The 23,516-nt window shown below is 43.9% G+C and overlaps 1 protein-coding gene across 1 annotated transcript; it reads right to left on the bottom strand.

Annotated features, from left to right (window-relative positions):
* Nucleotides 1-3,176: 3,176 nt before the first annotated feature.
* Nucleotides 3,177-5,347, bottom strand: ZFP42 (ZFP42 zinc finger protein). Its single transcript, XM_001096038.4, has one exon. It carries the CDS (start codon nucleotides 5,253-5,255, stop codon nucleotides 4,278-4,280), a length of 978 nt encoding a protein of 325 aa, XP_001096038.3. The 5' UTR covers nucleotides 5,256-5,347; the 3' UTR covers nucleotides 3,177-4,277.
* Between the last annotated feature and the right edge of the window lie 18,169 nt (nucleotides 5,348-23,516).

The raw sequence follows: 23,516 nt of genomic DNA, 5'->3' as shown, positions 1-23,516 counted from the left end.
TGAACAGACCCTCAGTCCCCTGTCTCTTACAGAGAAGGAAGGCAGAAAAGAATGATAATGAGATTTAGGATTATTTTCACTATTATGAAGATGATCAAACAAAATAATTTAAGAACTCTTAGTGGTGATTACTTTTGGGAACTAGGAATAGATGTGTGCCTGTGTTACATGTATATGCACACACAAACACATTTTTTTCTTTTAAGGAGAATATATTAGTCTATTAAAGTTGTTCACTTTTATTCCAGTTTCATTTCAGAGTAATCATATTTTATATAAAAATGAGTAACACTTGCCGGGCGTGGTGGTTCATGGTGGTATTTTTTTTTTTTTTGAGACAGAGTCTCACACTGTCGCCCGGGCTGGAGTACAGTGGTGCAATCTCTGCTCACTGCAACCTCAGAATCCCAGGTTCAAGTGATTCTCCTGCCTCAGCCTCCCAAGTAGCTAGGATTACAGGCACACACCACCACACCGGGCTAATTTTTGTTTTATTAGTAGAGATGGAGTTTTGCCATGTTGACCAGGCTGGTCTTTCACTCCTGACCTCAGGTGATCTGCCCGCCTTGGACTCCCAAAGTGCTGGGATTACAGGCATGAGCCACCGCGCCTGGCCCAGCACATACATCTTCAATAAACATGGTAAAAAATTTAAAAAACCCTATACGTGTAAGATTCTGTTTGTTGTTTATGGGCTGTGAAGTCAAATGCCAGCTTGAAAACAGAAAAATATTTATTCATTCCTCAGGATTTGGGGTTTGTCAAACGCCAGTGTCTGGAAAGGTGAAAAGCTAGATGAACCGAGACTTTTTTCCGTTTTCTCTGGGTATGTGTTCAGGTATCTTGCATTCGTTCTTATTTAAAATACAAATGTGGAGAGCCTGTGTACATTTCTTCTGGAACCATAAACAAAGGATTTCAGGTGACACATCCTCATATATCCTCATTAGCTAACCTCCTTTTCCTTTTTTTTTTTTTTTCCTCCATTGCATCCACATGCTTTCTTCCTCTTACCTTCTTAGCAGTTTTAGGGTTCCTTTTCGGAAGAAAAGTACAAACAAAAACAGCTAGGAAGCTGGCTGAGTAGCATCGTATTCCTCAGGCAGGATTTGACTAAGCCTTGGGATCCGGATACACAAGCATTTTCTCGGATTGCTGTTTCTTACACAGTTAAGCTTTAGAGTTGTTAACAGGGAGTTTTGGACCCTTCAGCTCTAGAAAAGAGCTAAACAGGAACAGCCATCTGAGAACAGCAAGAGGGATGGAGACTGGCTCCCGGTGGAGAGGCTGGTCTACCTTTTAGAAATGCTCACGGTTCAGGAAGAAATATCTCCATCCACCCCTCTTCGTGCCCTGCATCTCGGCTCTCCAGCTTGCAGCCTAAACCCTGCCCCTGACTTCCTCTGGTCTTGAGGGCTGCTATTTACTCCTGCCTTTTGCCTGGTCGTTAGAGGTGCTCTGTTCCAATTCATCTCCGAAGTAGAAACCCACAGAAGAGCGAATCAAACACAATGCTACCAAAGCAAAACGAGCTGAGAATATGCTCTGTCATCTTGACCAAATACCAAATTCCCATCCCAAGTTCTAAACTCACGCGTTTGGTTTGGAGGAAATGCCACACTTACAAATGGATTACGTAACCAATGGTCCTCACTCAGTACCCACATTCCTGTAAAAATGATACTAGAAATTCTAGACCAAATTAAGAAATAATTTCCATAGTCCATAGTAGCAATTAGCTCATACCGACATCAAAAGGTAAGCCTTTGATTTTTTTACTTGTTTTAAAGACATATTTTAGACTTTGGCATTTTAAAAATCAAGATTAATCTTAAGTTGGATACATTTACTTAGTGTGGTATTGTTATTACCTGAAAAGCCATTATATTAATGGTATGCTTAGCATCACCTCCACTGATGTCTTAAATCTTAAAATCAAATAATTATGGTTATTTTAATTATACCTGATTATCACATTAATTCTGGGGGAAACATGCATTTCAAGTTTGATGGCTGCATATTTTTGGCCATTATGCGGTGATTCCAATCAGGGATTCACTTAATACTGATAAAAATGAGTTAATCCCTACATTAGATTTTATTTTTACCAGCTACTTTCCGACAATTTCTCCCTTTATCCATGTGTAACTGCTTTCTCTGAATTTCCTTCTACAGCAAGTAAATACACCAGATCCCATCTCATCTGTTAGTAACAAGAAACTTGCTCTTACTCTGTGGCTTGCCTCCAGCTGTGGCCCTGTCCCTGAAGGACACTTGCACATTTGCTGTTGAACAAAAGTGGCATGAATTATGCAGCCCGTTTCCCCTTAATGAACATTTAAGTTATGGGTTTATTACTATTAAAAATACTATTCAGTCAACGTTCTTGAACAGATCCCTTTGTACATTAGTGCAAATAACCCTCAGTACCTCAGAATGTGACTTTATTTGAAGGTAGGGTCTTTACAGAGGTCCTCAAGTTAACATGAGGTCATCAGCATGGGTGATAATCCCACACGACTGGTATCCTTGTTCGGACACAGGCACAGAGGGAAGGGATGTGGGGATACAGGGTGAACGCCATGTGAACACGAGACAGTCACCTAAAGCCAAAAAGGGAAGCCAGGGCCAGTCCTTCCCTCCCAGCTTCAGAAGGAACCAGCCCTGCCAACACCTGGGTTTTGGACCTCTAGCCTCTGGAACTGAGACAATACATTTCTGCTAAGTCACCTAGCTTGGGGGTACTACTATGCCAGGTCTATAAACGAATATAGCAGACTTTACAATATTTATTTCCAAACTGGCTGTGACAATGTATACCTTCCCCAACCGCACATAAGCCTAACTTCCCACCATACCTCACCTACACCGAACATCAGTCTGTTCAGTTTTGCTAAATTTTAAGAACAAATAAATGGTATCTCTTTTCAATGCAGACTCTTTGATTTTTTAAAATACAGACTTGGCATATTTCTGAAGTTTCGTATTCTTTAGTTGTAAAATATCTAAAATGGATTCAAATGGACTAACGCTATCAAATAATCGCTCACATCTAACCGTATGAGTTCCATATAGTTTGATACAGTGGTAAAAAGAAAACAAAAATTAGAATGAAACAGAGATGACTTTAAAAAATGTTTAATGACTCATTCATTTATTGACTATCTACTGCAAATTTTTCATTCTCTAGGACAATGACATGTACCATGAAGAATATTTTTATTTTTTACTTTTTTAAAAAGATGGGCTCTTGCTGTTATCCAGTCTGGGGTCCAGTGGTGCAATCACAGCTTACTGTAGCCTCAAACTATCCTCCTGCTTCAGCCTCCTGAGTAGCTGGGAACACAGGTGTGTGCAACCAGGCCTAGCTAAGTTTAAAAGTGTTGGGGGAGCTGGGCGCAGTGGCTCACATCTGTAATCCCAGCACTTTGGGAGGCCGAGGTGGGCGGATCACGGGAGGTCAGGAGTTTGAGACGAGCCTGGCCAACATGGTCCCAGCACTTTGGGAGGCCAAAGTGGGCAGATCATCTGAGGTGAGGAGTTCAAGACCAGCCTGGCCAAAATGGTGAAACCCCATCTCTACAAAAAATACAAAAATTAGCCAGATGTGGTGGTGTATGCCTATAGTCCCAGCTACTCAGGAGGCTGAGGCAGGAGAATCCCTTGAATCCGGGAGGCAGAGGTTGCAGTGAGCCGAGATCACGCCACTGCACTCCAGCCTGGGTGACAGAGCCAGATGCCTACTAAAAATAAAAATTAAAAAAAAAAAAAAACAAATAAAAACAATTTTTTTTTTTTTTTTGCAGAGACAAGATCTCACTATGTTACCCAGGCTGGTCTGGAACTCCTGGCCTCAAGCTATCCTCCCGCTTTGGCCTCCCAACAAAGTATTAGGATTACAGGCATCAGTCACTATGCCTGGCTGAAGTATTTATTTAAAAGGCAAAAACTAAGAAATGAAAACTACACAATTAAAACTCAAAGTTATTTTCATATTTATAGTACATGAAAATAAGTCTTATATCTAATAATCCAACAGATACTATATTAAAGGTCATGCTTTTGAAGTCAATTTATCACTGACCTTCCTGTTGGAAGCACATTTTAAGAATACAAAGTTCTAAATAAAACAAAAAAGAAAAAAAATACACCATGTTCTCAAAACGGTATCACAAAGTGTGGGAGCATCTTAGAAACACCAAATTATAACCGCTTTTGGGGCTGCAATATTGATTTAAAAATTCCGTCCTAGAAACAATAATCAAGAGGCCGATTTGTCACTGATCACTGATCACTCTTCTGCGTATCCTGTTGGAGGACCACTCTCCGTCTTGTTCATTCTTGTTCGTATTTGCATGCGTTAGGATGTGGGCTTTCAGGTTATTTGACTGAGTAAACCTCCTGTTACAGCCTTCAAAGGGACACACGAACCGTTTCTCCCCCGTGTGGATGCGTACATGCGTACGCAAATTGAAGTCCAGGGAGAAGCGCTTTCCGCACCCTTCAAAAGTGCACTGAAACGGTTTTTCTCCAGTGTGAACCAGGAAATGTCTTTTTAGTTTCGAGCTCTCGACGAAGGCCTTCCCGCATTCTGCACAGATGTGGTCTCGGGGACCATGAGTGAGGAGATGCTTTTTCAGGGCAGCTGTGTTCCTCAACTTCTTACTGCATCCACTCTGAGGACAAGCGATCGCACTCAGACTGTCATATTCTTTACTTACGGGGGGCTTCTTTCTAGCAAATTCTGCGAGCTGTTTTCGATCTGAGAGGTCAATGCCAGGTATTCCTCCAGGCAGAAGCTTCTCGCCTGTCACGTACTCAGAACACTCGAGCGAATTCTCTCCAACTATCTTTTGAGGAAGCTCGCTCTTTGCCCCCTTTTTCATGTATTGCAGAGAACATTCAAGAAGGGAGCTTGCTTCGAGAACCTTTTGAGAAAGCTGTTGTTCTGATCCTTTCTTTAGGTATTCCAAGGACTCAAAAAGTGAGTCCTCTTCCAGGATGGGTTGAGAAAACTCACCCCTTATGATGCATTCTATGTAACAGTCTGAGAAATCGTCCTCTCCAACAGCCTGAGGGCCAGGCTCATGGCACACGTGGTCATCACAGAAGGCCCACACGGCGCCCACAGGCTCCATTTCCGCCTGCAGGTCTTGGCTTGCCTTGCCTGGCCCGGGCTTAGCCCTGCCGGGGGCTCTTCCACCCAGGCCTTTCTGGCGTCTCGTCTTGGCCCGTTTCTTCAGTTGCTGGTTCATGTTTTCCTGACTGTGTCCTTCTTGAAGGTTTACACCAGGATGTATCAACCACCTCCAGGGAGTAGTGATCTGAGTAAGCTGTCTTCAGCAAACACCTGCTTTATGATAATAACCTTTAGTTAAAATAGATTCCAGTATCAGAGCTACTGTCAAAAAATGACCTAGGAGTCATTATTTCCAATAATACATTTCCATCTTCTCTGATAAACTAACCAACAGACCGAGAATGAGCTCTGTGTAAGACACGAGTCATAAACAGATCTTATCTAGCTGTTCCCACAAGTTATCGGAACCCTCTATATCTAATTGCTCACCTGACATGCATTGGTCAGGACCATGTGCTAGCTCTACTTTAGGCTACACAGTTTGTGATACATCAGTAAACAGGCACACAAACATCTATGCCTCCATGGACTAGACATACTCATGAGTATAGAAAATAAGCAATGTATGCCACGTGTTAGAAGGTGACTAAGTGTGAAAGAGTAAGCAAAGGGACTGGTAGGAAACAGAAGCCTGAGATATTAAATAGGGCACTTGGGCAAACCTTCACTGGGGTGGTAAGTGGCAGTTCGTTAAAAGCCTGAAGCGGGTAAGGGAGCAAAATATTGTCTTCTTTCTTTTCCTTTTTTTTTCTTTTTGAGACGGAGTCTCACTCTGTCGCCCAGGCTGGAGTACAGTGGCGCGATCTCAGCTCGTTGTAACCTCCACCTCCTGGGTTCAAGTGATTCTCCTTGCCTCAGCCTCCTGAGTAGCTGGGATTACAGGCGCATGCCACCACACCTGGTTACCCTTTCTATTTTTAGTAGAGACGGGTTTTCACCATGTTGGTCAGGCTGGTCTCGAACTCCTGACCTCGTGATCCGCCCGCCTCGGCCTCCCCAAGTGCTGGGATTACAGGCGTGAGCCACCGCACCTGGCCCTATTCTTGTTTTCTTATGTAATACTGTTATGAAATTCCAATTAAATAATGCATGCGAAGTGCTTAGCACAGATTATGGTGCACAGCAAATGCTGACTGCGATGTGAGCTCGTGTTATTTTATTACCTTTTCATTCATTCTTCAAGTAATATGTTGGATCCTGCTACATGCCAGGTTCTTTCTAGACCAGGGTGGTAAACCTTTTCTGCAAAGGGCCAGATTTTAGCTTTGTGGGTCCTGTGGTGTCTGTTGAAACTATTCAGCTTTGCCGCTGTACTGGAGCACAGAAGCAGTCAGGTAACACACAAAGGAATGAGGTTGGCTGTGTTCCAATAGAACAGGGAGACTGGCCCATGGCCATTGTGTGCCCACTCATTGTTCTAGAAGACGGGGATCCAGGGAATAAGACACATGAAATTCATGGTGCTCCCACCTTTTAGGAATTCATGCCAAAATAAAGGCACAGGGTAGCTTGGCCCTGAAGAGTTTCCCATCATTTCCTTAAAAATCTAACAGCAATGACATTATAAAAGGTATAGCATGAATATGTTATTGCTTCTATTACGAAAGTCTCTTGCATAATGTTACAACTGTCTGCCTGATAAAAGATCTCCCTGTTTATCATCCTCGTGTCTTTCTGTAGGAAGAAAAATTATATGTTTCTAAAAAAGAGGCAGAGGTAAAAGTTGTCGGATAACGATTAACAGCTTGAAAATACTTCAGAAAACAAAACAAAACAAAACACCTCAACAGAAGCATGTCATTTACTTTTGGTAAAAAGAAAATACATATAATAAAAACAAAATGTGTTCCAACTGTAAGGGAAGAGTTTAAGATTTCTTAAAATGTATTAAAAATATGTAATATATATGTTAAATGCTACTAATACTATTATTTTTGGTGTATTTTATTTTATTTTGAGATGGAGTTTTGCTCTTGCTGCCTAGGCTGGAGTGCAGTGGCACGATCTCAGCTCACTGCAACCTCCGCCTCCCGGGTTCAAGTGATTCTCCTGCCTCAGCCTCCTGAGCAGCTAGGATTATAGACAGGCGCCCGCCACCACGCCCAGCTAATTTGTATATTTTTTAGTAGATACAGGATTTCATCATGTTGACCAGGCTGGTCTCGAACTCCTGACCTCAGGTGATCTGCTCACCTCAGCCTCCCAAAGTGCTGGGATTACAGGTGTGAGCCACGGCGCCCCGCCTGTGTCCTTTAAAAAGGTGAAATTAGGGCTGGGTGCGGTGACTCACGCCTGTAATGCCAGCACTTTGGGAGCACAAGGCTGGCGGATCACCTGAGGTCAGGAGTTTAAGACCAGCCTGGCCAACATGGCGAAACCCTGTCTCTACCAAAAATACAAGAAATTAACTGGATGTGGTGGTGCACACCTGTAATCCCAGCTACTCCAGAGGCTGAGGCAGGAGATCACTTGAGCCTGGAAGGCGGAGGAGGCAGTGAGCCAAGATTGTGCCACTGCATTCCAGCCTGGACAATAGGGAGACTCTCTCTTAAAAAAAAAAAAAGAAAAGGAAAAAGAATAAAAATAAAAATAAAAAGGTGAAATTAACCAGGGAGATTTGAAAGTATTTATGAAGCACAATATTAGCACCTTTGGAGAGTAATTACTAGGATGAAACACAGAGCTGCCCTCCCCAGTTAGTCCATTTAAAAAACAGCTTGTGCATCTCAAATCTGAAAATCCAAGATCTGAAAGGCTCAAAGTATGATATCTTTATGAGTGCCACCATGACACTTGAAGGAAATTCTCATTGGAGCATTTTGGATTTTGAATTTTCGGACTTGGGATGCTCATGTTGGGTATTTTGCAAATACTCAAACATTCAAAAAAATCTGATGTCCATACTACTTCTGGTCCCAAGCATTTTGGATAAAAAGTGCTCAACCTGTAACTGTAATTGACTGCTGCTTTTCTCTCCAAGTTCACCTCTTGCCTTCTCTAGCTCTTGTATTTCACTATTCAGACATAATAAACTTTCTCCAGTAAAGCGTCAGATCAGTCCATTACAAATGTTCTTTTTTCTCACGAAAATACTGCCCATCCTCCAACACACACACAGAGGCTTGCTTCCCACCCATACTTCAGATGTGGAAGCATCACCTCCTCAGGCAGGCTTCCCTGCATTCTTCATTCAGTTGAGTCCCAAAGCTAAGTGTTCCCCTAGCTCCCTATTTCACACTCATCAGAGCTCTGGTGTCCCTTGCTTAAAGTCTGTCTTACCTGCTAGACTGTGAGCTCTACGACAGCGAAGGCCTCTTCCGTTCTGTTCACACAGGCTCCAGACTCAGTACATTTGTCTAGTGAGATGAAATCATGAGTATGCATTAGTCATTGTGCTGTTGATCTCTGATTTAACAACCCTATACAATTACTTTACTAGGAATTTAGTTGAGAGTTTAGGCAACTTAATGTAGAAGTTTCAAAAAAGCTGGCTGTTAATGATGCAAGGTGTTACACAGAAAGGAACTTCCTAAGGCCAGGCATGGTGGCTCATGCCTGTAATCCCGGCACTTTGGGAGGCTGAGGTGGGCGGATCCCTTGAGCCCAGGAGTTGGCGACCAGCCTCAGCAAAATGGTGAAACTCCATCTTTACAAAAAAAAAAAAAAAAAACACCAAACACACAAACATACAAAAAAACATGAGTCTAATCAGACTACGCCTACACTTCAGCTCAGCGATGGTTAGGTCTGAATTCCCAAGGGAGGTGGTGAGTGGGGTGGGCTTGCCAAATGCGCTGGTGGTCCCAGCTCTTCAGGAGGCTGACGGGGGAGAATCGCTGGAGCCTGGGAGGCAGGGGTTGCAGTGAGCTGAGATCACATCACTGCACCCCAACCTGGGTGACAGAATGAGACCTTGTCTTAGAAAAAAAAAAGGCATCTCCTAAGAGAGTGTTTTCTTTATGAATTTACCAAGATTCAAGTATGGTCCTCACCTGTCTAAGCTAAATTCTTACTTGTCAGATCTCCGAGCATTATGCTATTTCTCATAGCAATAGACAAGCTTGTGAGGATGACATATAAAATTGAAATGGTAATTTATTAATTTATAAGAAAACTATTTATATGGCAAGCCAATTTCTGTCAGCAGAAAAAACTAGTCATGTATCACTCAAAGACAGGAATATGTTCTGAGAAATGTATCTTTAGGTTGCTGTGTCATCTGTGAACATCAGAGTGCAGCTGCGCAGACCTGAATGGCGTAGCCTGCGACACACCCAGGTGACACGGTAGGGCCCGTTGCTCCTAGGCGGAAAATCTGCACAGCAGGTTCCAGTTCCGAGTACTGCAGGCCACTGTAACATAACAGTAAGTACTTGTGCATATAAACATATCTAAATAGAAGAAATACTGCACAGAAGATAAAAAGTAGTGCACCTGTGTAGGTACATTTCCATAATGGAGCTCACAGTGCCGGCAGTGGCTCTGGGTGAGTCAGTCAGTGAGTGCTGAGTGAATGAAGGCCTGGGCCACCACTGTAGACAACGGTAGACTTTATAAGCACTGCACACTTACGCAAATTTTAAAACTTATTTAAAAATGTGTCTTTCTTGAATAATAAATTAACCTTAGCTTACTGTAACTTTTTAAATTTATTTATTTATATATTTATTTAGAGACAGAATTTCCCTCTTGTTGCCCAGGCTGGAGTGCAATAGTGTGATCTTGGCTCACCGCAACCTCCACCTCCCGGGTCCAACCGATTCTCCCACCTCAGCCTCCTGAGTAGCTGGGATTACAGGCATGCGCCACCACGCCCAGCTAATTTTGTATTTTTAGTAGAGATGGGGTTTCTCCATGTTGGTCAGGCCGGTCTGGAACTACCGACCTCAGGCGATCCGCCCGCCACGGCCTCCCAAAGTGCTGGGATTACAGGCCTGAGCCACCGCGCCCGGACTCTTTTTAACTTTATAAACTTTAAAATGTGCAAACTTCCTCTTTTGTAATAACACTTACCTTAAAACACAAACACATTTTTTCAGCTGTACAAAAATATGTTTTATGTTATTTTATACGATTTTGTCTGTTCAAATTTTTTTAGCCTTTAAAAACTTTTACGTTAAAAACCAAGAGACAAACACACACAGCAGCCTAGGCCTACACAAATTCAGGATCATAAGATGTCACTAGGGGATACGAACTTTTCAGCTCTTTTATAATCTTATGGGACCACAGTGCATGGGGTTGCCCATTGACTGAAACGTCCTTACGTGGAACTTGACTGTACATGGAAAATATACCGGTAAAAGCAGATGTGGACAAAATCTTCATATTAAATCAACACTTAATTTTCTATTTCGCAAACTGGGGCACAAGTACTTCCAGGGGCACATCCTTTACTTATTCAATCATTTGACAGACATTTAGTAGCAAACATTGTTCTAGGTGCTGAATTTAGGGAAAAAGATACAAAGTTCCTCGTTAACACACAGTTTGGTGTGGGACCGGCATTAAGAGTCAAATAAAAAAACTTCAGATTGAGAAAAACGCTATTAAAAAGCGTGGCGGGGTGGGGAGAGGTGGCTCACGCTTGTAATCCCAGCACTTTGGGAGGTCGAGGCGGGGCGGATCATGAGGTCAGGAGATCTAGACCAGCCTGGCCAACATGGTGAAACCCCGTCTCTACTAAAAATAAAGAAAAAGTAGCCGGGCGTGGTGGCGGAGGTTGCAGTGAGCGGAGATCGCGCCATTGCACTCCAGCCTGGGCAACAAGCAAAACTCTGTCTCAATAAAAAGGAAGAGAATGAGAGGGGAGGTAACCGAGCACGCCATCTTGATCCTGAATGTCTGGAAAAGGCCCCCAAAGAGGGGCCACCGGAGCCAGATGCGGGCAGGAGCAAACGTGCCCGGCGGTGGGAAGAGACCAGCGACGGCTGCTGGTTCCAGGCTCCCGGCGGCTCCCGGGGCCTGCGGGGGAAGGAGGCCACGCTCAATGCTCCCTGCAGATACGGCGGGCAGGAAGGTGGGGGCTGGGACGCGGCCCAGGCGGCGGGGCTGACAGTGGGCCCCGGGACCATTTGCATTTCATTCCAGGACCCATGGAAACCATTACAGCGTTTCCAACAAGGGAACTGCACGCTTTCTTAGGTTAAAAGATGGGCCGGGCAGCTGCATGGAGAATGGATTTGGGGAGAACAGAAAAGGGTATTAGATTTGGGCATCCCGGGAAGGGCTGCTAGTGGTTTGGAGCAGACGGTGGCAGAGGAGACGAAATGCAGGGAGAGCGGGAAAGCAGAAGAACCACCCCCTGCCTCCAGCTCGCTGGTGGATTGGATGAAGGGCGGACGGGAAACAGGAATCAAGAAAGAGTCTCGCTGGGCGCGGTGGCTCACGCCTGTAATCCCAGCACTTTGGGAGGCTGAGGTGGGCGGATCTCCTGAGGTCAGGAGTTCGAGACCAGCCTGACCAACATGATGAAACCCCATCTCGCACTCCAGCCTGGCAACAGAGCGAGACTGTCTCAAAAACAAACAAACAAACAAAAAAACAACAAAAAAAGGAGTCTCCTAGGTCTTTTGCTAGAGTAATTTGAGTGGAGCGTATTGCCATCTCCAGAGATAAGTGGAGAAGAAAGGGAAGAGACTGGTATCCTGATCACAATATAAGCATGTCAATATAAAAAAGACCTAGCCAGATATTGTAAAGAAACATATTTACAGGAAGTTTTGAAACAAAATAAAAAATGCAATTTAGGAAATCACCGCCAGACACTCGCCTTATTGAGAGTGTATTACTTCTCCCATCTGCCCGTTTTCAAAGTTTTGAGGCCAGTGGCCAGCCAGTGGCCAGCCACGGGTCACCGCTGGGCGAAGGCTAGAAGTCTCCCGGCGAGGCCGGCTCTCCTGGTCCCAGAATGAGAACACGCTTCACTTTCGTGACTTTCTAACCCTTTGACGCACACATTCCAAGTAGTGATCTACACATCCCCCTTTTCCCCATTGGAAAAAAGTTCCACGAGACAAGACTCACCCCTGTTACCGCGAAGCGCTCTGCTATTTTCAATGCCAACTCCTTCCAAACGTAAAACAAAGGAGAAACTGCAGTGGAAACGTGGACTGCCCTGCGCCCCCTCCCAAGACCCACCCTCCGGACTGACGCGGTCTAATCAGGCTACGCCAACCCCTCAGCTCCGCCAGGGTTAGGGAGGGCGTGGCCCGCCCCGCCCCGGGGCGCCGCCCTGGAGCCCCCTGGCCCGCGCGCTCACCTTCTGCCGGGAGCCGCCTGGCACCGGGGCGGCGCGCTCACTCTCAGCCCGGGGCCCCCAGGCACCCGGCCCGCACGCAAACCCTCAGCCCGGGGCCCCCGGTCCCCGCGTTCACCCCTCAGCCCGGCCGCCGGGCACTGCGCATCCGCCACGTGGCAGCGCCTCCCGAGCCCAGACACCCCGCATTAGCACGTGGTGAACACTCAATAAATGTCTGTTGAACAAATACGCGTAGGTGTAATCACATTTACGCTTTTAGGCCGGACGCGGTGGCTCACGCCTGTCGTCGATCCAGCACTTTGGGAGGCCGAGGCCGGGGCGGGGGGGCGGGGAGTCACCTGAGGTCAGGAGTTCGAGACCAGCCTGGCCAACATGGCGAAACCCCCGTCTCTACCAAAAAATACAAAAATTAGCCGGACATGATGGTGTGCGCCTGTAATCCCAGCTATTCGGGAGGCTGAGGCAGGAGAATCGCTTGAACCCGGGAGGCGGAGGTTGCAGTGAGCCCAGATCATGCCACTGCACTCCAGCCTGGGTGATAGGGCGAGACTCCGTCTCAATAAAGAACAAAACAAAACATTAACGCTCTTGCAGGTCGGGGAAGTGAAAATCAAGCGGTGGAGGTAGTTTTCACCCCCAGAAATAGAGGTTGACTCAAACGTACACCCCCACACCTTTCCCACCCTGTCCTACCTCCAGTCGCAGATAAAGTATTACTGCGTCTTTGTTTTCTTTTTCCTTTTCCTGTCCATTAATGTGACTGTACTGCTAAAGGCAACACAACTCACTCAGAACGCAGCGGTCAGTCACTGCCCACCATTGGCTACAGTCTAGTGAAATGTAATAGTTCGGGTAAGTACACCCATACCATTAGAACAAAACCCAGACCGATATTTAAAAACCTCCTAAACGTTGACTTGAAGCTTTTCTGCATATATATCTGGGGGCAGTTCTCCACCGTTTTTTTGTTTGTTTGTTTGTTTTAAGTCTATTTCTGAATAAGCTTCAATTTTGAAGTTGGCCAATAAAATATAATTTTCTTTGTTTTTGTTTTCTTTTTTGAGACGGAGTCTTTCTCTGTCGCCCACGCTGGAGTGCAATGGCACGGTCTCAGCTCACTGCAACCTCTGCCTCCTGGGTTCAAGTGATTCTCCTGCCTCAGCCTCCCGAGTAGCTGGGATTACAGGCATGCACCACCAATCCCGGCTAATTTTGTATTTTTAGTGGAGACGGGGTTTCTCCATGTTGGTCAGGCTGGTCTCAAACTCCGACCTCAGGTGATCCACCCGTCTCGGCCTCCCAAAGTGCTGGGATTACAGGCGTGAGACACTGCGCATGGCCAATAAAATATAATTTTCAATTAAGGATATATTTATTTTTCCCTGATCTCTTCTAGTAGGCATAGCAGGACCCCTCCATTTGAAATCCGATTTCAATAGAGCTTCCTTAGTTCCTTACCTTAGAATATATTATTTACAGACAAGGGTCAGAAGGCCCATTTACCAGTCAGAACGACTGCCCTCAACTTCCCTCCTCCTGTCTCTATGGCGCCTTGCTGTGGTCTCTTTAGAAACTACAGGGGCAAATTCTCAGATCAGGTTTCCACCAACCTTTTTTTTTTTTTCCCTTAGAGATAAAAATGTTAACATTTGTGTTTCAATAAGAAATACTTAAATGAACCGAAGAATCTTGAACAGAACCTTCTTTGTAAGCCTTTAAGTGACGACGGCTTTGAAAGCCCTTTTCCTCACTAGATGGAAATACACACACTTAGTGCAAGGAGAGGATCCTTTTTTTGGGTTATCAGAAACCACCCTTTATCACTCCCTTAACCATTCACACAGGGCATGCCATAAACTAGATTGACTTATAATCCCCTCCGCTACCACTGATTCCATTTGGTTGCTTGGGTGTGGCTCTGTTTGGGAATTAGAGACAGCATGTTTAGAAAATCTAATTTAACATTTCACATTCCACCTTTTCCATAGATTATTTTTGCTGCCATTATCATTTAGCTTTCCTTTCCGTGGGCCTGAAGAAGTAAACCAAAACGAATGAACTCATCTGTTGTGATATGAACTCAGCTCCAAGGAAATTTAATTTATCCTAAATGAGCTCGAGAACCAATTAAACTGTGAAACAGAAGTGGGCTGTCTCTTGAAATTGACCACAAAGAGGGTGTGCATAGAAAAAATGTTGTCGATTGCTGGAATTTTAGTCATAGTGATTCTTCTGCCAGTACCATCCTGGTCACTTAAAAAACTTGTATTTCGACCATTTTATCTGTGTTACAAATCAATATTTTCCTTAAAACCCTTAAAATGCAAAAACTGTAAATATGCATTAATTCACTCTATAGAGATTTGAGTTTCTCCCCTAGACAGACAAAGGTTCTAGGCCCCAGTGGATAAGTATTCCTGGCCTCCTGGGGTTTGAATGCGGAATGGCCGGGTCAGAACAGCAGGGTAAGAACTAGATTGAGGTGAGTAACTCACTGGTCTGCAGCAAATTTGAGGGGTGCGGAAAAAAATAAAAACAAACCCTCGGTATTCAGTGTTAGTAATATTTTAACCTGGCATGTAAAAGAATCAAAATCAATGCAAAAATTTATGGTGAACAAAATATCCACATTATAAATAAAGACAGAGTCAGAGGATACCAGCCAAATAATCACGCTGGTAAATGTCACAATGCAGCTGTTAGTAGCACGATGAAGGAGAGGTGTGCGGTGCTATGGGAGCCACATAGGAGAGCCCGGAAGTTAGGGAAGGTTTCCCTGATCAGCAGGACTCAGCGTGGAGGGCAGAGGCTCCCCAACAGGAGAGGGAATAGTTATGGAAGGACCTGAGAGATGAGTGGAGGCCAGTGTGGAGAGGCCATGCAGGCCCAGATTCTGGGACCCTGTAGACCATGGGAAGAACTTCAGTCTTCAGTCCAGGAGCCCTGGGAACGGAATATTATAAGAAAACATGCCTTATCTATAAATGCTTATTAACCCTAAACTTGTAAAACATTATTTCATTATTAGAGCTTCAGTTTATTTCTATTTGATTTAGCTAATATTAATTGAATACATGCACAGTCTCATTTTATCTTGAAATCAAATTTCTAAAATGGTCATTATTATTATTATTATTATTTCATTTGCATTTTAAAATAACCCTGAGGCACAAAGAAACTTTATTCAGGAATAAGTGTCTAAACTCAGATTAGAACCCAAGTGTTGGCTGGGCGTGGTGGCTCACTCCTGTAATGCTAGCACTTTGGGAGGCTGAGGCCAGCGCATTGCCTAGGCTTAGGAGTTGGAGACCAGCCTGGGCAACATGGTGAAACCCCATCTCTACTAAAATACAAAAAAAAAAAAAAAAAAAAAAAGCCGGGCGTGGTGGTGGGTGCCTGTAGTTCCAGCTACTCAGAAGCTGAGGCAGGAGAATCACTTGAACCTGGGAGGGGAAGAATGCAGTGAGCCGAGATTGCGCCACTGCACTCCACTGGGCAACAGAGCGAGACTCCGTCTCCAAAAACAAATGAAAAAAACGAAACAAAAACAACAGCAAAAAGAACCCAACTGTTCTTGCTCCTTTGAGATGTGTCACTGTGGTCTAATGTAATATTTTACATTTTAGGGTATTTGGAAATTCTGTAGTTGTATTTTTTATTTAAAAAATCTCTTCCATTATTATTGGCTGTCATTTGTAATGCCTTTTTACACACTTGTTTGATCTTGATGGCACCTTAGGAACTGTTATTATCCACTTTATGGATGAAATGGGAAGTCAGTAGTGACAAGTGCCTTATTCAAAGCCCTCTAGGTATTAGTTTACAGAGCAGAGTTTAGAACCCAAATCTTGCTATCCTGATACAAAATGTAAAGGTAAAGCTAATTTGCCAAGTTCAGTCAATTGTTTAAAGAGCTTGTGTGTGTTTTTTTTTTTTTTTGACGGAGTCTCGCTCTGTCGCCGGGCTGGAGTGCAGTGGCACAATCTCAGCTCACTACGACCTCCGCCTCCCCGCCTCCTGGGTTCAAGTGATTCTCCTGCCTCAGCCTCCCGAGTAGCTGGGACTACAGGTGCCCGTCACCACACCCGGCTAATTTTTTGTATTTTTAGTAGAGATGGGGTTTCACTGTGTTAGTCAGGATGGTCTCGGTCTCCTGACCTTGTGGTCCACCTGCCTCGGCCTCCCAAAGTGCTGGGATTACAGGCCTGAGCCACCATGCCTGGCCTAAAGAGCTTGTTAAACATATTTTTAGAGTTTCTGTGGAAAAAAATAATAACCTGCCAGTCAGTAATGTATATTTCTACTTGGAATTTGATATCTTAGTAGAGTATGATTTTTAAAAGGCGTAGTTAACTCTGCTTTTCAAAAAACAATCTAAGTGGAATCTAAAATCTAAATGGAAGCTTTTTGGTACTTCACATTGAGAAGAATGAGACGTCATCATACTGTTGCATATTTTCAAAAATTTTGTGCCATTTAGATGAAAACTATAACCTTATAAATATTGTCTTATTTCATCATCTGTGAAATTTAGCAGTGGGTCTAAGTATAGGGCCTAAAGGTTGCTTTTTAGACCCCAGATTCTCTTCAGACTTTGACAGTGATTTGTTAATGCTATGTTTGGCAGTTTCATAAGACTTTTCCTTCTTTTTTTTTTTTTTTGAGACGGAGTTTCGCTCTTGTTGCCCCGGCTGGCGTGCAATGGCGCCATCTCGGCTCACAGCAACCTCTGCCTCCCAGGTTCAATTGATTCTCCTGCCTCAGTCTCCTGAGTAGCTGGGATTACAGGCATGCACTACCACACCTAGCTAATTTTGTATTTTTAGTAGAGACGGGGTTTCTCCATGTTGGTCAGGCTGGTCTCGAACTTCTGACCTCAGGTGATACCCCCTCCTTGGCCTCCCAAAGTATTGGGCTTACAGGTATGAGCCACCGCGCCCAGCCAGATTTTTTCTTCTTTTTAAGAATGGACTGTTGCTATGGTTTACCTGTTTGTGTCCCTCCAAAAGTCAGGCATTGAAACCTGCCTTAATGTGATGGTATCAAGAGGTGTGGCCTTTGGTAAGCAGTTAGGTCATGAGGGCTCTGCCCTGGTGAATGGAATTGTCCTTATAAAGGAGGCATGGGGGAGCCCTTTTCCCCTCCACCTTGTGAGGACACACAGAAGTCACCATCTATGAGGAGTGGGCCCTCGCCAGACACCAAATCTGCTGGCACCTTGATCTTGGACTTCTCAGCCTCCAGAATTATGAGCCATACATTTCTGTTGTTTAAAAACTACTTGGCTAGAGGCTGTGGCTCATGCCTGTAATCCTAGCACTTTGGGATGCCAAGGCAGGTGGATCACTTGAGGTCAGGAGTTCGAGACCAGCCTGGCCAACATGGAGAAACCCTGTCTCTACTGAAAATACAAAAAATTAGCCGGGCTTGGTGGTGCGTGCCTGTAGTCTCAGCTACTGAGGAGTCTGAGCTACTCAGGAGGCTGAGGCAGAAGAATCGCTTGAACTCAGGAGGTGGAGGTTGCGGTGAGCCGAGATTGTGCCATTGTACTCCAGCCTGGGTGACAAGAGGGAAACTTCATCTCCAAAATAAATAAATAAATATAAATTACTCAAATTAAAGTATTTTGTTATAGCAGCCTGAACCGACTAAGACAACTATTCCCATAGCCTCCCTTTCCCCAAACATGCCTTTGTACTGACAAACCTACTAAAATTGGGCTTATCTGGAGTAAATTTTCTGGGCTTGCTCTGTCTTGTTTTAGATCATCACTCAAATTTTCCCTCAGAATCTTTTGAGTCAACCTCAGATGGTGTGGTCTTTTTTAACTTCTTATTTTGACATACTTTTGGATTTATAGAGGAGTTGCAAAGATAGTACAGAGAGTTTCCATATATACTTCACCCAGCTTCCACTAATGTTAACATCCTACACGACCAATGTACATTTATCAAAATACAGAATCAACAACGGTGCAATCCTATCGACCAAGCTCCAGACTTTATTTGGTCTTCACCATGCTTTTCCACTAATGTACTTTGTATTTGTTCTAGGATTTGATCCAGGATGCCATTTTGCATTTAGGACACGGTTAATGCACAGATACAAACTCCACAATCTCATTCCAGTTCTAGCCTAGAAAGTATAATTTATGCCTTGGGATATCCTTGGTCATACCACCCTTTCTATAAAATTTACCACCCCCCATTCCAAGTTTATATCTTTTACAAGACTCAAATCAATAATCACTACTTGTAAGAAAGCCTTTCTTTTGGAAACTTTAATGTTATTGCTTCTTATGTGGAATTACCTTGGCTTTTAGGAATGTATTTTATATCACATCATCAGCCTTTAGATGTCTTTTATATCCATAATGTGGATATTAAACCAATACTTTAAAATGCACATCTGTCCAGGAAAATACCATTAAGTCACATTGGATCCTCCAGATTTTACAAGGTCTATATATAGTCTAAATAGGGAAATGGTAGAACAATTGGTTCTTGTTTTATATTATGTTTGAAATGGTGAGAACAAATGATATCAGCATGTAAATAATACAGGTGCCACCTTATTTGGGCAAAGAAAAAAGTATAAAATAAGTAGTTGTGGGACACACAGTTATGTATAGTTTTTTTTTAATTTTAGGATTTAAATCTATGATTTTCCTTATGAGTTGGAACCAATTAGTGGGTAGTGAAAAGGTTTGAAGAATGTGTTTATGTGTGTAATTAGAAATGGATCAATATGAGTAAATATGTGAGCACCAGGGACTCAAACAGTATTTGATTTGGAACTTAAATATTTTATCTTCTTTTTTTTCTTAGCTAAAAGAATCCACCAAATATGCTTTAGAACAGGTTGATTTAGGTGATGTAGTTGATATAAAAACTAGTGCAGCCCCTCAGCTCTTCAGGTATGCCGTGCTGTTGCACCCCCAGGAAGGTGACGCAGTGCAGCAGTAATGAACTATGTCAGAATTTTCTCCAGCTACATCCATCTTTCTAACTGGCAACAGGGTTTTTGCATTTGTCTCTCTTCTGTCTGAAATTCTATGCCCCAGATTATTCCAAGCATTCTGATCTCAGCTTAAGCATGACATCGGGGCCGATGTGCCTGAGTTGACTCAGTCAATCTCTACCATATCCCCTTGGCTTATTTTCTTTGTGGCCCTTTTCATTATAGATGGTGTTAGTAGCCCCAGTGTTGGGGATGAGTATAGGTAGAAGAGAGGGCAGCCCAGGATCAGGCTTGAATTACCCGGTTTACAAGTGCAGTCTGTGAACAGCAAAGGACAAAGGAGGAGTTAAGTGAGGAGCGAGCAGTAAATCAGAAAGCAAGAGAGGGGCAAACAGGCTCAGAGGACTATGCCGATCGCGAACTAACAGGGAGGGACCTCGGTTTCAGCGGATTTTCTGCAGGGTACTGATAAAGCCTCACCACTGCTGAGTTCTTTCTCTAATGAATGCGACCAAGGAGTAGGTATCCAATGGGGTTCTGCGTGTACCTTTATTCTTTCCTTAAGTAAGAGTCAAGAAAAAAAAACCAAGAGTCAAGAAACCACTGCCATGGAAGCATGCTACAAGTATGTCTCGCGGGCCCAATCCAGGAGCTCTTTAGGACTTGCAGTGGGTCTGCCCTGTGCCTTCCCGGTACAACACCGAGGGGGGATTCCCCTTCCCCAGCCCCTAGGGCTTCACCCAGAAAGGTCAATCGTGCATTTCAAACAACACCGAGGGGGCTTCCCCTTCCCCAGCCCCTAGGGCTTCACCCAGAAAGGTCAATCGTGCATTTCAAGAAGGGAAAATGATTTTTGAAATTGTCATAGAAAAGAATTCTCAAATTCCAAGAGAAAATAATTTCAGCTCTGGTTCCATCTCGGACCACACTCCTGAGTCCTTTTTGTGAATTCTTCTCCCGTGTGAAGCCCCATTTCTTTGCCAGCATCATATTCTTACTGTGGGAGTCCTAGTCCTGTGGGTTAAATCCCTTTAATGTGCCTAAATATTCTATTCCTTCCTGTCTCTGTGTCTTCCTTGTGTTTCTTTTACCTGCAAAGCCTTTTCACAGGCCTATTTCAGGATATTAGATTGTCGTTTTTGTTAATATGTTTTTCCGACTTACAGTGCGTTCAGAGAGAAAGTAAAATTGTATATTTAATATGTTTTCAATATTACCACTTTAATTATTTCTAATAACATTGAATGGCTTATGCTTTCTCAAGCAAAGGGGTCTCTAGGCATTTATGTGTCCCCCTATAGAAGTGCCAAGGTCTCTAAACTGTTTGCATCTGATTTCTTATCTTTCCAATCCATCATTTTTACTGCAACCACCTATTTTCCTAAAACACTGAGATCGTATCTTTTGCCTCCCTTAACGATTTTTAATGGATTCTAAAGCATGCCTACCCACACCCCCCATCCAAACACTAGCTTTTTTTGACAACCACACTAATCTGGTTCCAATCTCTTTTTCCACTTTACCCACTAAATATTAAACTATGCCAGAGGTCTTCAATCTATGGCAGATGTTCCAAACTTGGCCTGCCATGAGCTATGAAAAGTTTTTACATTTTTAAATGTTTGAAGAAATAATCAAAAGAAAAATAATATTTCATAACATTAAAAATTATATAAAATTAAAAGTTCAGTAACCATAATAAGATGTTATTGAACAGAGCCATGCCCATGCCTTTATTTATGAGATATATCTGCTTTTTTTTGTTTACTTCTAGATGGAGTCTTGCTCTGTCACCCAGGATGGAATGCAGTGGCACAACCTCGTCTTACTGCAACCTCCACCTCCCGGGTTCAAGCCATTCTCCTGCCTCAGCCTCCTGAGTAGCTGGGATTACAGGTGCCCGCCACCACGCCTGGCTAATTTTTTTGTATTTTTTAGTAGACACGGGGTTTCACCACGTTGGCCAGGCTGATCTTGAATTCCTGACCTGTGATCCACCCGCCTTGGCCTCTCAAAGTGTTGGGATTACAGGCGTGAGCCACCGCGCCTGGCCATATCTGCTTTATTTTTTTGAGGTGGAGTCTCGCTCTGTTGCCCAGGCTGGAGTGCAATGGTGCAATCTCGGCTCACTGCAAGCTCCACCTCCTGGGTTCACGCCATTCTTGTATCTCATATCTGATTTTTTGCTACAATGGCAGAGTTGAGGAATTGTGGCACAAAATCTAAAATACTTATTATCTGGCCCTTTACTGAAAAAGTTAACTGACCTCTGAACTATTCAATCTTATGAGTAGGCCTAGCTCTTTTTACAAAAATTCTACTGTTATGTATCATTAGGATTGAGCTAATTCTTCCATTTTATCACAATCACTGAAAGTGGTGAGACACCCCCAGGTCATCCTCCCACACTGGAGTCTCATCCTCACATGGTTCTGTACATTTCCTGGGGTGACCCAGGCTCAAAACCCTGCAGAATCCCCCAAATTCTTCCTCTGTGTCTTCTGATCCCCTTGGCAGTTATCAGCAAAATATTTTGCATCCTTAACTTCTTCATCTTTTAGTCCTAACCGAGCCGAGGACGTGGCTTCCCCTGAAACACAGTCGGGTGGAGGCTGCTTTCTCTTTACGTGTGTCACCTCCACGGTAAGTGTTGTTCCCACTGTTCACGCTAGACCTTTCTGCTTCCTACAACTGTCACCAGGCAGCTCGTTGGCAGCCGAAGCTCTCAGACGACCCTGGCCACCACTCCTTTTTGAGGCGGTCACATGTAAGTGCCCAGTGCTAATCTCACATCCACATGGATCCACCTTCTGATAGATTGTTCTGGTTTTTTCTTTTTTTTTTTTTGCTTTTTGAGGTGGAGTCTCTGTTGCCCAGGCTGGAGTGCAGTGGCATGATCTTGGCTCACTGCAACCTCCGCCTCCCAGGTTCAAGCGATTCTCCTGCCTCACCCTCCCGAGTAGCTGGGATTACAGATGCGCACCACAATGCCCAGCTAATTTTTATATTTTTAGTGCAGATGGGGTTTTACCATGTTGACCAGGCTGGTCTCAAACTCCTTGACCTCAGGTGATCCACCCACCTCGGCCTCCCAAAGTGCTGGGATTACAGGCGTGAGCCGCCACCCCCGATAGATTGTTCTTGACGTCCTCGCCTCAGCTGCTACAGGGTCTGTACTCGTCATTATCTGTAGGGGTACCCCATTCAGATTCTCACTTAAGAGCATCCAGCTCTGTGTCTCCCAGGCTTCCTGTCTCACTTCCAGCACTTCCCATCCCACAATCTGCCATACTGGGACCTGGAATCCAGTGGCTCGATTTTTTTCACTGTGTCTTAACTGCTCAAGTCTTTATTTCCTATCTGACCTGCCTTGGATTACATGGCCCATCATTTTATTAATTCCCTTGCATGTACAGTTTATAATCCTTTATCCCAAGCTCTAAGGCCACAAATGTTTCCAAATTCAGATTAAAAAAAATGTAGAAAGATAACCGATTATCTTAGTGAAACTGAAGATGATTCTCAAACAAGTGGGATCAGTAAAGGCTCTAAATAGCTTTGTGTCTATTCAGGCTGAATATCACTGCCAAATGAGTTTTGGATAACCACCAACAACCAACTTGTATTTTCAAAGCTCTTTTGGATTTTGGAGTTGCACAGAGAGATTGTAGACCTGGACCTTAAACTTCCTTGCACCATTTTCAGTCCATTTACTCCCCAGTAAAGCTGCCAGCCTGATTAAATGCAACTCTGCCACCTCTGAGCTTGCATCCAAGCAGCTGAACAAAATGTACAACTAAAAGTCTCCCATGAAATCACAACCAGTAACTGCAGGTGGACCCTTAGTCACCGCGAAGAAAGAGTCTTGCCAAGCCTCAGAGATTCTCTCTGCCCTCTAGAGGCACTCACGGTGCTTGGGGAGATGCTTTCGGCTTCCTAACACAACAGTATACTCACGCCTGAACGATTTTTCTTTTCTTTCTTTACATTACGGTGAAGGAATTATGTTGATTCAAAAATGTGTGTGTAGGTAGGTTAAATAAACTATTATTTTATTTTCACAATAGTAGCAAGGGCGTTAAAAGGATGTATTATAAAAAGGGTCATGGGCCGGGTGCGGTGGCTCACGCCCGTAATCCCAGCACTTTGGGAGGC

The sequence above is a fragment of the Macaca mulatta genome, chromosome 5 (genome assembly GCF_049350105.2).
Source record: "Macaca mulatta isolate MMU2019108-1 chromosome 5, T2T-MMU8v2.0, whole genome shotgun sequence".
In the NCBI taxonomy this organism is placed as follows: Eukaryota; Metazoa; Chordata; class Mammalia; order Primates; family Cercopithecidae; genus Macaca; species Macaca mulatta.
The sequence above is the reverse complement of the archived record's forward strand: the minus strand, read 5'-3'. Positions and strand labels throughout refer to the sequence as shown.